General features: G+C 40.2%; 1 protein-coding gene across 1 annotated transcript in view; it reads right to left on the bottom strand.

Moving 5' to 3' along the window:
• Window positions 1–9,685, bottom strand: part of PLA2R1 (phospholipase A2 receptor 1) — a 39,950-nt gene extending 30,265 nt beyond the window's left edge. Inside the window, exons 1-6 of the mRNA XM_027637222.1 lie at window positions 9,619–9,685; window positions 5,837–6,220; window positions 3,485–3,652; window positions 2,221–2,394; window positions 1,163–1,276; window positions 755–898 (exon numbers count right to left, since the gene is read on the bottom strand). Coding sequence (XP_027493023.1) covers window positions 755–898; window positions 1,163–1,276; window positions 2,221–2,394; window positions 3,485–3,652; window positions 5,837–6,119 — 883 coding nt within the window. The 5' untranslated portion in view covers window positions 6,120–6,220; window positions 9,619–9,685. The remainder of the gene's footprint in view (window positions 1–754; window positions 899–1,162; window positions 1,277–2,220; window positions 2,395–3,484; window positions 3,653–5,836; window positions 6,221–9,618) is intronic.
• Window positions 9,686–16,702: the final 7,017 nt, after the last annotated feature.

Genomic DNA, 16,702 nt, shown 5'->3' with positions numbered 1-16,702 from the left:
GGACTAGTGCAAACACTAATTCAGCTTAAAACACTTTGTATCTCCATTATTACCTCTGAACATGATTCAGAGACAGATAAAGCTTTTTCAGATGCATTACCTACAAAAGGTTTGGATAACTCTTTTCTCATTATCTGAAACAAGCAGCCAAATTTTCTTTTAAGCTGTCAGGAAGAAGTTGAACCCATGTAAAGTGCTTTTATTTAGTAAATGTTTATGTTAGAATAAACTCAATTCTGTGTTTAACTTGCACACAGAATGGCAATCTGAGTCATTCTATGTACTGTATATCCTATATTCATTATATAAACACAAATAATGCTTTTTTGGTATACCAAAAGTACAGCACAGCATAAAAATAACTGCAAATTTTGAGCTGCATTTATATAAGTTTCTTTTCTGTGTGCCACTGATTAATTCGATCCACACTGAAAACCTATTTTTCAATGCAAATCCATGGCTCTTATTGTAATATAAAGAGAATGAGCATTTCGATCACGGAAGGAATCCATTAAGTGCTATTTATATTAAAATTATTTGTTAGTTTTAAGACTCTCAACATGTTTTCCACAACTGAATTTAAACAGAAGAAAGTGTTAATACATCCGTTAAAATAAACTGTATTCAACTTAAACTATCAAACTGACACATTTAGTGCAGCTAAGACTCTGTTCTGCTGACTTTATATTCAAGTGGCTTCACTTGTTCTCCCTGCACACTCACAAATAAGATACAGTAACATTAAGAGACTTACCCAATGTTTCATGCTCCATCTTATTTAAATATTTTTTGCATACAAAAGGCAATCCAGATTCACATAAATAACTGTGCCAGCCATACTTAGATTTTGGATCAATCACTGCACAATGATTTTCTCTAAAACGGTTATCAGAGACATCTGCAAACACATTTTTGAGAAGCACAAAATTATAAAAAAATCTTAAAAATACCTTTAAAAGTAAATGACAAAAGGGCTAGACCATTAATGTTGTGAACAGATCTAACCTCAATTATGTTACATCCCTAGAAAGGCTTTCAGTTAATGAATACGAACAAATATTTCAACAACAACAAAAAAAATTCACTTAATTCATTTTTCGAATATAGCTATAGGAACAGCAGTGTATGCTGCTAAAACATATGCAAGAGGAACATCAAGTACTTGCTCTCCAGTTCACAAACACCAGTGGTGCTCCATCTGACCATTGCCAGCCAGCATCATCATCCAGGCGATTCAAGCCCATCCACAGCATCATGTCTGTGGCGTTTAACTGCCCTGAAAAAGAAAAAATAAACAAAGTATTACTCCATGCTTTCCCCATATTTTAAAATATCTACAGACACATCTGCTCTCCTAACTTGTTACTTTGTTAACCAACACAAAGATGAAAAGGAATAAACTCAGAAGTCTGAAATCCTTCAAAGGCCACTCATCCTGCAAACCCTTCCTGCAGAAGTTGTTGCTGACCTTAGAAGTTAAGTCTAGAACAAGCAGCTACATAACAGCTAGCCCGTTTCAGCTTTCCATAAACCAAACAATTTTCAGTCCCTTTACCATCTTGTATGCATATCAGAAAGCTAATTAAATAATTTTTAAAACTTCCTGTTAGCTTATATCCTGCTATTGAAAACCAGCAATAATGGGAAGGAATGGGCAAGAAACCCAAGGTAACCTTTTGCATTAGAGCTCTACCACCCATTCCTGAGCTTAATCTTCTCCACATACACTAAAATATCCACAAAAGCCATGCTGTCAGAAGGCTCTGCACATTTTTTCTGAGATGCTTGCTCCATAAATGTTCTTGTCATTCACATTTGGTGAAGTCCAGCTTACAAAGGAAACTTAACAGAAGAAAGGGACACCAGGGTACATTGCAGAGAAGGTAGATACCTGTATAATTCTCCAAAACAAACAAACACACTCCCTAATCACAGCTGCAGAATGAATGGGAGTCCTTGTGGGGAGGGATAATTAAGAAAATTACAGCCCTGTGTAACACATATCACCACTTCTGCACTTCAGTTTATTATGGTGGGAACTTACCTTCATCCTTGCTTTTTCAAACAGCTGCTGAGGTGTGTTACATGATAAAGCCCCACAAGCAGCAGTGGGAGAGACATCACACAGAGTATTAAGCTCCAAAATGTACCCCTTTGCACGGGTAAAGAGGAAACCAACTACAGGTTTCCTACAAGGTATCCAGAGAAATGCCTACTTACTGCTTAAGTTACTTATGTAGTTCTGCTCTTCGGGGTCAGTGACACTCAGCAGGTCTCCTCCTTGCAGCTGACAGGTGGCCCGTGCCTCACGCCAGCTCAGCACAGACACAAGGTTGAACTGGTAGCAAATGTGTGTGTTGGGGTTCTTCTTCCAAAAAATGTCACAGTCATTCTCTACTCAAAAACAGACTCATCACCAACATTCCAAGACTCCAAATTAATCAGAAACATAACACCTTGAACAATTCAATTAATTAATGACAGCAATATCCCAATGGAAGCACGATTACAATCACCTTTCCTGTTTCTTTGTTAAAGAACATAAGGAAACTGGGCACTAATGAAATAAAATGTTGCTCCACATTTCATATGGTTGATAAAATGCTCAGGAACTGATCTGCAGCTGGTGGTGATTTTCACAGCTCTCATAAAGCCAAAAGAGTATGTTTTAATTTATTCCAGATAACCATTTGTTTCTAAAGCTGAATGTTGAAATATTCAAACTATGAACACCTCACCCAACTTGTGGAGCAACAGTCACTGGATCTTCTTGAATCTTGTACTCAAGAGAATAAACTTACTATAATTACAAAATATAAGCAAGGCCGAAAATACCATCTATTTTAACAATTGCCCAAAAAACCCCATTACAAAGACACATTTACAGCTGTTTTTAAGATGCTTAAGAAACATAGCTTGAGCAGGGAAGGCTTTTCCCTTCTGCTGCTAGAAGATACTATTTTGCTTATTTATTCAAGAAACTGAATTATTCACAAAGATTATACATCCAAAATCTTTTCAACAGCAAGCATTTTTAAAGCTATTGTTTCTTAGTGTTTTAGGCCCAAGATGTGTCCAAGCAGTGCATAGAAGAAAAGGAATGTGCAAGATGTAATGCAGTCAAAAGCAGAATGTGACTTTGCAAGACAACCCTTACTTTATGTGTTTCAGAAAAGCTGCCTATATATCACTAGGACAGAGTACAGAGATGTTTAGCTGCAGGGTAAGGTCAATGGGCTGCACAGAGTAATATCCTTCTGCTCACTCCCTGTAGTTTTGCTTTTGGGATGAGGACTTAAGTCTCCAAAGGTTAAGCATGATAAATTATGATAAAATTTGCTAAAGCCTGCTTTTGTGTTTTTTAAAGAGACATTCCCCTCTACCAGAAGAGAAGTAATCCAAAACCAGAGTGCATCCTAGTATTACTAATGAAGAACAACCTCTTGGGGGGGAAGAGGGAGAGAGAAGACAAGGAACATCTTACCAGCATTTGGACAAAAACCCCATTTTTCATCTTGTTCATAGTGAGTTGTTGTGGCACACCAGTCAGATTCCTTTCCATCTCTAGTACACTCATAATACCACTTGTTGTTATATTTAAAGGGAAAAACACATGGGAAACCAAAAGAATTTCCCAGCAAGGTGTATGTTTCTGGAAAAACAAAATGCAGAGACTAAAAAAATGCAGACCACAAAAATTTCTTCATTTCCATATGCGTTTACCAGCAATGATAAAAATAGAGTGTCTAAAGTTATTTTCTAATTTTAATTTATAAATGATAACACAGCATTCCCGGTGTGAGCAACATAATTTCAGTAGATTCTGGAAATAACAGTTTATGAAATTTGTCACCACAAGGCACATTTTCGTAACTAACCAGGATGGAAAAAAAACCCAAACAAAAAAACCAAAAACCCCCAAACTTGACCAATTAACACATAAAGCCTGTGCTTATGTTTCAGAACCACTACATAAAACAACAGTTAGCGAAATCAGTCCATGCTCAGATGTAAACTTTACTTATTTGTTAGCCTATGACAGACAAGTAATTTAGCATTATTTTCCCTGCTCCTCCCACTCTTTATAAAGTGGATTTCTAATGTGTTTTCCATTCTCTTTGTCATTCTATGGGAAAGGAAATTTAAAAGACAAAGGAATACTAAATACACTTTAAAAATAAGCTTTTATCCCACAGAGAATAATAACATAGCTAAAATTTTGACATTACATACGTCTGTTGTCACAATCAATGCCTTCCAAAATATTTAAATATTTTCCTCTTGTACTTTGAGGATCAAAATATTGAGAGAATCCAGTGCAACTGAAAGCTGTAAAAGGTTTACCTTGGTGAGTGTCTCCTTAACCTAAGACCTTTTAAAATAGGTCAAATAACCACAATCACACTTCGAATGAAATTGTTTGTCAAAGATCCCAAGTTGCTAGCTTTAAGATCAAAGTCCTTCAACTGCAAAATCATTACATACTGTCGGGTTCATAGAGGTTTCTAAAGTTAATGGCTGGCTGTGCACATATAAAAGAGCAGTTTACACATTGTAAATCCCCTTTAGAGCCTTCTGATATGAAGAGATGATACAAAGAACTGGTCAAAAGAAATCAGGATTGCTCCTCTGTCTGCCTGCTACCATGCTGCTAGCTATAGAGCTACAAGGGATTACCTCAGTCCTGGCAAGAAACCAAATTCAATAGCCACAGATTTCCTACCATAGTTATACATATTTTTTTTTCTTTGAAGGTAACTATCCTCCCTCCCCCAACCTGATGGATTAACACGCTTGCATTTGCATATACATGACCTATGGTGGAAGGGGGAAAATGGAACCTGGAGGTGAAAGAGATTTTGCCATGCAATTAAATACTCTGGTCCTTAAACCAGGCTAGAAGTGCCTGCCAAAGGGCAATCCTCTTCTCACAGATGTAGCAGTATTACAGCTAGACCAGGTCTACTTTCATCTCACTATGTGTACACAGCAAGTGTCGGGTCTGAAGTATAAATTACATGAGGTTTTAAAGAAGAGATTGGATGCTGCAGTGCTTTCCCAGTTATCACAGGTCCCGAGAGGGCTTTGGTAAGAACAGAGGCCGAGCACAGCTACACCTACAGAGGAAACCACTGAGACCAGATCTCCAATCCAAACACCCAGTTCAAATGGGGAGAATGAACAGCTCCAGCCTAAGACACACTGTGCAAATATTAGGTCCTTCCTTCTACAGAAATGCCGAGGAAGGGATCAAGGTATGGGCTGTTGCTGTTTGTAGTCAGTGGGTTTGTCTTAGCCCTTATACCTGGAAAACTGTTCAGGTCTGTAAAGTTGGATCTTGAGCTACATTCCTACATCTTCACTAGCTGTACAGCAGGATTAATCAAAATTCTGACCTGTGTTTCACAGTTTAGCATGTTCAGAGGCCAGGTACTGAACACCACAAGCATCAGTCCATGCACACTGCAATTACAGACTGATTTTCAGTGATGGGAATTCCAAATTCTTTCTTATCTCTCTTTGGGTTTATCTGATAATGAAAGCTGCAGGACAGGTAACAGCAAACCCTTAGTTCCCTTTTTTATTTTACAGAGGATTTGAAATGAGTATTTCCTGCTTTGCAAGGATACAGGCATTTTTTGAGGCCCATTTAATGAAAAAAAAATCACTAGTGTGGTATGTTCACCTCAACCATCACATATTAAAAAAAAAAAGACAAACTTCGAGTCTAAAACTGCAATAGAAACTGGAAAGGATCATAAGCACCTCAACTCCCTTCAAAAGAATTTCTGAAACTTTTCCTATCTACATTTTGATGACAAAAATTTGTTTTTACCTTGAAATGGGTGTTCGCAAACGTCTTCATCATAGGACATATACTGTTTCCACTGACAAGTAGATTTTTTTTTGGCCACAATATGTTTGCTGTTTTCAACAGCTAATTTGTACTCTGATACACCAACTAATGCTTTTCCATCACAGGTCCACCATAATGAGTACTGAGTTGAATCACATTCAAGCATACTTAACGGCTGTTCTGGTCTACTGATGTTCAGTCCAAGACAGGTACTTCTACCTATGTTGAAAAGACGACGATTGGATACCCATTTCCATAACATGTCTTCTGAGGACTGACTGCAGTCTTCCAGAACAAGGCCAACTCTCTCTGCTTTAATGCACAAGTTGGAATCTTCACTTTGGATAATAAATATCCCTTTATCTGTAGGGGAGAAAAAACCTCAAATTTTCAGACTGTACAATACTGCAATTGAACAAACAGTATCAAAAGACAAATGTTTTAATTGGAGATATTAAGGAAGAAAACTGAAAATATCCATCAGAATAACTGTCACTTCAAAAAATAAGAGTACTGGTTTAAATTTACTTCCAGTTGAGTTTTTAACATGTGGAATACTTGCAAGCGTGTAAAAATAAGGCTAAGCAATATTTCTCAAGTTGGATAGCCAAAAAAAAAATGGGGTGCCCAAAAACATCAGTCATGTTTAAAGGAAAAAATCCACTGGTCACCAAGAAATACCAGTAACGGAGTAAAGGTTTAAATGTTACACGAAGTCATGCTGTATATTGTAAAATAATTCCCTCGGGTAGATTGGAGAGTGCAATTAAAATAAAAGCTAACAAGTTTAAGGCTGACATGACCGTATTCTCTACAGTATTCATTCTTCACTCGCTGCAACTATAGAGACAGAAAAAATAAGTTGCATTGTAAATAGGATACAGAAAGGGTAAGATTTATCTATACCATGAGAATTGGTAGCCAAGGGTTAAAGTATGCCTTCCCTATACGATGCATATTGTTCAACTACACATGCCTACCCTCCGCAAGAGCAGATGTTGTGCAGTTAGCCTGATATCCTAGGTTTCTTGGAATCATGCAGAAATTCACTGAACCATGTGACATCACACTATAAGTATGTGAAAAAAGTCAGCTATTTAATGATTTAGGAACAAAAGTTAAACTGAGCATAGAGATTGAAAAAAATGAGAGCAGCTGAGGAACTGGAAATCAGTAAAATATAAGCCTGATTCACTCTGAAATCCAATGGTAATTAACCCAGGGAGTTCCTCTTACATTATATGCGAGATACTTATTTTATGCCTCAGGAGATTATGCACTGGAAACCTGAGCAGCACTTCTTCCATTTTGCCTTGAAATTTTACAGCGATAACTTCTGCCATGTGTACTTTCAAACTGCTGCAATTCATAACACCTAACATACTGAAGCACTAAGTATAATAATAATAAAAAAAGTCCTCTCAAATTGATGTAGCCCACAAATAAAATATGAGATGCAGAGGTCTACCCAGATGCTGTGTCCTAGTTTAGTACATACAACTTAGCTTCAGCCCTAAAACAGGAAGATTTTTCAAGCAGCAGTGTCACAGTGTTACAGACATAAAAGAGATCAGCTTAACAATATAATGTGTACACAAAAAGCAGAAGAGAGAGATTATGGAGAGGTTTTCAGTTACAGATTCTGCATCGAGCACATCAGGCAGCCTGACTTACAGAGAGGGGGCACTGCAGATTGTATCACTAATAAAAGGGGCTGTTTACCCTGTGGCTATAGAGATTGGGAGCCTGTGTAGGAGCAGGAGCAAGCCCTTCTGACAGGCAGCAGGTGAGAACTAGCCTAATGTATATAATTGCATCTCCCAAGCACCTGGCAGTTCTTCTTCGTGAAGTCCTTAACCATCTGGGGGAGAGCAAGGTTCCTTTAATCCACTGTATCTCTATAGCTCTCATGTGTCTGAGCTCACTGAAAAACCATCAGACACTGTGACAGATACTCAGTTTGGCCCTTTGCTTTCACAGCGTTTTCTGTGAAGTTTTGTAGTTTGTGCTGGTTTCATCCTTCTTATCCAACCCAATCTTCCAAGGGCAACACATATAGTCTCTATCTACATGGCCAGAAAGGCTTTCTGCCTCTCACACTATGGTCTGCCTTTCCCACGGCAGTCTTATCCAGGTTGACCAAGAAAATACACTGTTAATAACAAACTGGGATAACTAAAAACTGGGATGTCACCACCAGTAAACACTGATTAATGAGGTTAATTCACCATGATACTGGGATTCACACTTGGACGGACTTCTTCATCAAACTCACAATCTACCTCCACAGCACACGGTAGGTCCCATACAGCACCTTCTTGGGGTAGGGGGAGCAACACCACAACCCAGAGGTGGAGGATTCTCAGCCTTTGAAACCCTTTATCTGTAAGGCTCTTAAAAGTTGAAATGACTGCTGAGAAAAGATAAGGTTCTTGCGCAGCCTACACAAATAACCCAGCTGGATGATCTCTGTGAATAACGTCCTTTTTTTTCATTCTGCAGCACGTTAGGCCAAGAACAGCCAGCCCATAATTCTTGAGCCACACAACCCTCTTCCAAATGCAGTTTCCATTTGCCAACTACAAAACGCAATTGACAAGAGAGCTGTGCTGGCCTGAGGACTACCTGGTAATGGCCAGCTCATGGCAGAAGTAAGACATGAGAGATGGCAAACTCAGTGACAACTTCACAGGCCCCAGCTCAGCCCTGTCTTCAAGTGGGGTAATGAGTCAACTGGAGCAACTTCAAGCCTTGGGAATGCCTCCAGCCTCCCTCCTTTCAGCTTGCAAAGCTACATCATCCATTTTACAGCTGCTCACAAAGACGAGTTTTATTACAAAGCTCCTGGTGTCAGGGAGAATTCTGTGCCCAAAGTCCTGCAGATGAAGACCTGCAACTGAGGCTCTGTGAACTTGCAAGCCCCAGAAGACCCAGAAGGAGAAAAGGAGATAGTCTATCATATCATGGCTGGGCTTCGCGAACGAGGATTTGGGAAATAGTCTATGCTTCAGAAACTGACAGGGTGCAGGGAAGCCTTTGGAAAACTGCTGCTTCTCCTACATCCTGCCTCTCCACAGGACAAGGTGACAAGAAACAGACTTCCAGAAGCGAAGCCTGAAGCTGATGTGCAGCCCCAGATGAAGACCTGATTGCTGACCAGTACCTCCAAGTTCCTGTTTACTTGGGTTCAACAGAGCTAATCGGGAATAACCGGCTGCAACAAAACTAGGAAGACAAGATATCTTCATTTCCTTCCTCCTTACCTTCCACTTCCTTTCCCCCACCCAAAAAAAACCAGTGAGAATTGCTTATGTGGTAACAGAGAAAGTAACTGGAATTTACTGGAAATGAGAAAAAAACCTATCCATATTTCCTCCGGGTATGGAGGACCGCAACGGGCAGCGGAAAAATGAGCAGGGAGGACGCACGTGGCGCGGGGCAGGTCCTCAGGGCTCAGTGCCCGCTCCCGGCCCCTCGTCCCCCCAGATCCCCTCACGGCTGTGCGGACCGGGCTGACCCCCGGCAAACGCACGTCCTGGAATCCTGCAGCGCCCGGAGCCGCCGGGGCTCCGCAGAGCCCGGGGCGGGAAACCCGCGCGCTTCCCCCGCGCCGCGCACGGCGGGACGGGGCTGCGGGACGGCCAGGGGCGAAGGGGGAAAGGGGCGAAGAGCTCCGCCCGCCGCGGAGCGGGGCCGTCGCCGCTGCCCTCCGCACGCCGCGCCGCCCCCCACCCCCGGGCCGACCCCGAGGCGTCACTCACTCCGCAGGGAAGACACCCCGTCCCGGCCGAGGGCGGCGGTGCCCCGAGCGGGGCCGCGGCCGCCCAGCAGCAGCAGCAGGAGGCAGCAGCCCGGGAGCCGCAGCCGCACCGCCGGCATCGCCCCGGCACCGCGCCCGCTCGCCGCCGTTCCGCGCCGGACCCGGCGGCCCTGCCCTGGGGAGGGCAGAGCAGCGATCCCACCCCGGCGGCGAAGGAGGGGCGGCCCCGGGGGCGGCCCGCGGGCTCCCCCCGTGATGCTGCGGGAGGGGTGCGGGGGGAGGTCGCGGCGGTCGCGCTCTCAAGATCCCCGCGTCCCCGGGAGGGGGACGGCGCCGGAGACCGGTCGGCCGGGTCGGGAAATGCCGCTCATGCAGCTCGGGCCGTCTGCCCACGTCAGAGCTGTGGGTTCAAGCGGACAAACCGCTCTGTATAAACCTTATTTCCATCGGAAAACACTTTCACTTACCTACACTGCAGGTACTTTTATCTTAAAAAGAAGCAGAAAACACATAGAGACACTGGAGGCGGGAGGCCTCTGTCAGCACAGTCCGTGTTCCCAGGTTCGAGGCTCTGCCCTTGAGCATCCCTACTGCCCTAGACCCCATTCGGAGATATGTGTTTTTAGCAGGTCAACTTGTGAACTCGAAGTCATTTTACGTTTTGGCATGGGCAAAAATAATGGCAATTTTCCATTTTGTTCATCTCTGTCTTCAGTGGAGTATTTGCAGGAGCTGCCCTCCTTGGGTTGAGTTTCAGTTTTAGGGAAAGCAGAACCTCTGGGTTAAAAATAGAGTAACTTTACTGGAATCAGCAGGAAAGTTCGTTTTTAATCTGCAAGAGCATGTTTCTGCAATGTTCTTTATGCTTAGGAGACAAATATGCCTATAAATATGTACATAAATGTATAAAAATAAATGCAGTGTTGGAGCATAACTGCACTGCAGCTCTGTTCCCCCATGTCCGCCTCAATCATGATACAAGGATGGAAAACAGAAACCTTTGTGCCTGGGGAAATTTCTCTGATAGTTCAGTAGAAGAAGGAATTGAGATGCAAATGAAGCCGAACACTTAGAAAGAAGCACATAAGTGGAGAAGTTTCTTCCCATTTAACAGATGATAAAAATGTCTTTTACTCAAGCAGTAGGAAATAATGCTGAACAAGCTGGTCTGACTTTGCAAGACAGAAGAATTGTTACTCTCATGTATCTCTTCTCAGGAAAGCTGCAGCTTTCCGAGATTTTCAGGTTCTGAGAAAGAAGGTTGTTAATAAGCCATTTATGAAAATCTGGCCACTCATAACTGTCTCCATCTCTTCAGGAATGTTTGGCCACTGCTTTGAGTACTGATCTCCAGAAAAAGACTCTCTTACTCCAGAACCTGCTGCTGGGTCACACTGAAAAATTGTGCACAGTACATTGTACAACATTTAAAAATATTGGGCCAGTAAAAAGAAATGAGGCTCTTTGGGCTGTGGAAAGGAGCCTCACTTCAGGTGGGTTTTTCTGCTGATTTCAGCAAGATGAAAATAAGCACATTCTGATTACAGATTGCTAATAATTAACTTAATAGCAGTATTTTTGTAAATATTTTGCTAAGTGCAAATTAGCAACTTATTCATTCTGTGTGGTTTTCCTTGCTTTTTTTCCTTTGATATTCAGATCTGCCTCTTTGACTAAACAGTTTTTTACTGTTCTGAATCTGTTTTCTTCTGACATAACTGGTAAATTCTTTCTAGTGCAGCTGTAGTTATACTGACCTAACTATTTATAGCTAAGCTATACGTACTTAATTACAATAATAATGGCTGGCATAGTGGCCTGTAAAATCAACATGGTTGGCAACATTTTCTGAAGTAAACTTGATGTCAGTTTATATTACCTTGCACATTAAATGGTATATCTTTCCAATTTTATTTGGTTGGTTGGGGGTTTTTGTTTGTTTGAAGCTTTACGTATGTTCCTTCAAGGCATTTGCTGTAGTGATTTGGCTCCTTTATTTTATTTTCTGTCTGGAACTCACTTTTTGTAAATATTTTTCTCTTCATTTCTCTGTTGATGATCTGTTCTCTTTCTTTTTGTGTATTCTTGGACCCATATGTATAAATATAAATATAAATATATATGCACTTGTCTGAGTTGATCTGCCTTTGCTATTTAGGTACTCTAAACAGATGTTCAATTCCTTCCCCTATCTTTTCTTAGACATTAACTTCACTTTCTGTGTGAGATCCATACAGACATATGAACTCAGTGTATGTTCATTACCTGCATCCACGAATAAAAACCCTTATTAAATTCACACTAATACAGTTTGCTCACAAACCCATTGCTTTTCCAAGGCACACACGCAGATCCAATGTGTCATCTACTCAGCACTCCTCACACAGTAATTTCTATTCATAATCTGAAGTCTGAGGACAGGTCTCATTTTTTTCCCAGCCAGAATGGAAATACCAAACCAGAGAATACCTAGGAAGAAAAAGCAGGACGAAAATTCCTTGCATTAGCAGTGCCCAGCAAGCAATACAAGCCATCTTTTCTTGGAGGGACTGCCCTACATCCTGTTTGGCTCTGAAAAATGGCATCTTGAATCAACTCCCAAGTTTGCATTCATCTTCCCTTTTACTCAACTTTTCTCTTTACCCCAGAGGCAGAACTACTCTCATTTATCAACTCTGCCAGTCCAGTTACATCTGGTTATAGTCACTACAGGCACTGCTTCCACCTTCTCTACCTCATCTGCTACATCCCAGACATGAGCAGTGACAGCCTTTTTCCTTTGGCAGTCCTACCTGTGTTTGTTACACCACTCCATTCTTCCAGGCTCCCAGGTAATTGCTGTGGCCATCAGGCTCTGCAGTTTCGCTCCCTGTCAGCTCACATTGGGTAAGGTGGCCTTACAGGACAGTCTGCACTGGCCAGTTTCAGGTTAAATGAAATCTCTGATTGTAAACTGGCAGTTTTTGGTAGGAATTTCACTGTTACTATAAATCTCTGTCGAACGGGCTGTTGATTGGCAGTAATATCAAATTCAATACCAGACAGACTTTCACGTAATTGATGTGGCATTAAGGGAAAAAATCCAATATTGAAATATTTGCAATAAAACAAAACTGGTTAATGGGGCTAGAGCTGCCTCTGGTCTGTCACTGGTAGTTTCTCAAAGCCTGTCTTTGACTTATCCTTTCCCTTTGAGATCCTTGGCTGTGTCATTCATCTTTTGATATACCACAGTCGTTTTTTTGCCCTTCTTGTTAGTACTGTTAGTGAAATCAATAGAAGGAAACTTTTCGCAAAGATTTGCTACGAGAGAATGGCTAATGTGGTCCCAAGAAAAGCTATTAATATTACACTGTAGACTTGTTTACTAAACAAACCTATGATTCATTGTACTCAATACCAGAAATTACCCATACTGTGATCAAAAAATATTATCCTTTTTAAACAAACCAATAAAGCCATCATATAATTGTTTAGCAGAAATTTTGTTTCAGATGTTTGAATGCATCTGAGAGACTGTTTTCTCTCAGTTTTTTAATTATATTCAAACAAGTTTGTAGGCAAAACCATTCCTGATTTCTTTGGCCAGATGTGTCCTCTACCCTATGCTAACCAAATCTTTAAGCACAGATCATCTTTAATTTATCAGAACAAAGCTTCATAAATCAGAGTAATAGGGAATATGCAGGTTCGACTTTAAAAAAAAAGTGGGAGTGAACATAGATTCTGACAATGAAGCATTGAGGAAACTTTTTGTTAGCTCCAGGAAAACTGATGCTTTCAAGAAGCACAAGACTCTCAGTCAGTGTGTTGCCTCCATAGCAGCATGCCCACACTACCTCACCAGCCAGCCTTGATCTCCAGTGGCTGCCACCAGAAGCTCTCTTGCCAGGTCCCATTGCCTCTCTGTGCATCCTGCTGATTTAATGGTGCCTAAAACAGGAGGGTCAGTGAGCCTGGCTTGGCTTTGTTATAACCTGGAGTGGCTAGAAGTGAAGGTTAGGAAAATTAAACTTTGTCATTTACTAAAAGATTATGAACAACTCAGAAGGAACAGACAACTGCTAACAAAGTACTATCAGTCTAGTCGGAAAAAAAACTTGACTGGGTGTAACACCTGGAACAAAGATATATGCTTGCAGAAATTCTAGGGCATAATGTGTACTCAGTGCTGACATGATTTCACAGGTTAGGACAGGGTGTGCCTTTGCACCTTGTACACTTCTTCTCACAAGAGCTGATCGTGTTTTCTCAGCCGTGCATACACATTTAGACTCCAAAATCCCACAGTTAATATAAAAAGACTTACTATGTTCATTAGAGAATATGCACACAGAGAAACCCAAAGCAATTTTATTTTGCCTCTTTCCTTTAACCAGTTTCTTCTCAGGTGAAATAATCCTTGCATTAGATACCTTACTTTGTATTCAATAAAAATGCATAGGCATAGATTTTTTTTGTTATCTTCAATATTTTGCTTTGTGGCAAATCAGATATACAGCCAGCCTCATATTTGAGGATTTAAGAACCATCATTCAAGAAAGTCTGGAAACCAGAGCTCCCACTGGTTTTGCAAGTGATAGAATCTGTCTTCATTACTTATACGGTTATATTTTATATTATATCAGCACACACATATGTGTAGGCACCAGTGAACCACTTGTTAAAATTTCTGCTCTCTTCTCTGAATTTTATGCTGCTAAGAAAATAGAAAAAGCAAAAATATTTTTCCTTTGCGTTCTTCCATGCCCAAATTGAAAATTCATTAACAAGCACAAGAAATCAAATTGGATTGATAAGACCAAGCATTTTCTAGTCTCTGCTCATTTCAGGAAGAAGGAGAATAACACTTGCTCGTGGATTTTTTCCTATGAAGAGTTAGACATGTTGGTGAGAACTGCATAATTTTTCTGTAGGGAAATTCTGTTTACTAACATGAGGCTGAGTTTATCATCAGATGCAAATGTGCAGTCAAAAAACGTAAATGCTTTAACTGTAATAGGGTAGATGCTGTGACTATGAGTCACTGAAAGGTTCTAATCAGTGGGAACAACTTGCCAGCAATGCTTTTTAACCAGTTTGGCCTTTGATATAGAGAAAGAAAGGAAAATTCCCAGCTATTAAACTTTCTCCTCCTTTACGTCCTTAGAATCTCAACATGAAAAAACTCAAAATTTAATCTAAATTAATTAAATTAGTGACTGTACAGTAAATCACATAAACTGAATTAAACATGTTCAGACACTCTTGTCCTTACTTTGAAATAAAGATTAACTTGATTCAGACCAGTCCAATTCAAAGTGAACGTTTTCTGCACAGTTTTCATGTGGATTATTCAGCCCATAATAAATTCCTCAATATATTTCCAAATTAATTTCTTGAGTGCCACTAGTGGACAAACCCTTAGGGACAATCTTTCCATAAGCTCTTTTGGGATGCTGACAAATCACCCACAGTAAATAAAGTGTTCAGTGAGAAGCCTCCCTAATAAAGGTCTCTATCTGCCAGATTGAGAGAGCATCAGAAAAAGGAAGTCCAGAAGTCGTAGTCTATGGGAGGGAGATGTTGAACATCTTGCAGCTGCTGTTCCAGACAAGTGGCAGCAGTAGCTGTAAGTACTCTAGGATGAATACAAGAAGTACAGACCACTGTTTCTGTAAAAAGCCAAATTCTCTTGACTGTGGTTCACTGGACTGTCACCTTGTGTGCTGGCTCGTGACACAGTACCACAGAGGACTTTCTCTCCCTGCAGATGCTGGTGAAGGAGAGAGAAAGTATGTCAGAAGTTTTTCTAACAATTCATTGATGTTAAGGACTCTTTTGCTAGGACTCTTAGGCTGAACAGTTCTTTTCTGGTTGGATATATTCTCAGGCTTAATTTCTCCATCACCTTTGATATAATTGGGGATTTTTGTTATTGTTGCTGGACTTTATTTTGTTTGTGGTTTTTTTTTTAATCTGTCATTTTTCAAATCCTCCATAACCTAAAATAGAAGCAATCAAGGTTTTGTTATGTGGTAATTACACTGTAATTATAGGTCTGGTTTTTAAGTTGTTGAGAGTTTTGGAGAAAGCAAATTTTAACCTCACCTAAGAAGATCAACATGAGATACAATTTGCCTTTGAACTAGAGTTATTAACTTTGAAGCCTGATGTTGGTACACAGTTTTCCAAACACAGGTAACATCTAACTGCTGAATGCTAAATAGAAATTTCCTGTTTCTTCACACCTAAAGACTTTAGTTTTATTTACACTCCTACCTTTTCTAAATATGGAAACAGGAATGAAAAAAAACCCTGTTGAGGAAATTTACCCTGTGGAAAAATGGCTTTTTAAAAAAAGTATCATGTTTTGAGAACCTCATTTATCTGAATACAGAAATGTCTTGAAATTGTTTTAAATTGTCCGATTTGATTAAAAATAAGTCTAAATTGTAGTGTAAATACCATAAGGAAGGAAGAGGTTGCAATGAAAGGGTTCTCTCTGCTTTTCCATGATGATTGGTTGAAAAGAGAGAATGACCCAGCTTCAAGAAACTAAGTTCTTGTCTACCAAGATCTTTGAAAAGCCAAAGCCTTTTTTTTTATCTACACCACCTGTTGTTATTTTGGGTTAGTTGCTATCTGTCAATGTTAGCTGATATGTAGATCAGTAAAAACATAGAGGTTTCTAAGCATGACCCATTCATAAAAACAAACAAACCAAGAAAGTCTTGGGGTAGAATATGTTCCAAATTACATGCCATGAGTATACATTATGCAATTGTATCACTTTTTTTTCACAATCCACTGTGAAATGCAAGAGAACATGATCTTACTGTATGCCTGGAGAATACAACAGACTTTAAATATGCTTCTATTAAGGATGGAGAGGAATGTTCTCTTCCTCAGAGCAGGAAATCAGCAAACATCAAAATACATGACTTTTCATTAGAGGAAAAAAAGGAATTAAAGGGATTAAAAAGAAAATATGCACCTTGTTGTGTATTTCCTGAAAGATATTGCTGCTGTTACACTTACAGAATGGATGGATCTTTAGCTTTAAGCAAGTTGTGCAAATTAGGGGTCACTGTACAAAAGAATCA

This window comes from Corapipo altera, unplaced genomic scaffold, assembly GCF_003945725.1.
Source record: "Corapipo altera isolate COAL_440 unplaced genomic scaffold, ASM394572v1 45, whole genome shotgun sequence".
NCBI lineage: Eukaryota > Metazoa > Chordata > Aves > Passeriformes > Pipridae > Corapipo > Corapipo altera.
The sequence above is the reverse complement of the archived record's forward strand: the minus strand, read 5'-3'. Positions and strand labels throughout refer to the sequence as shown.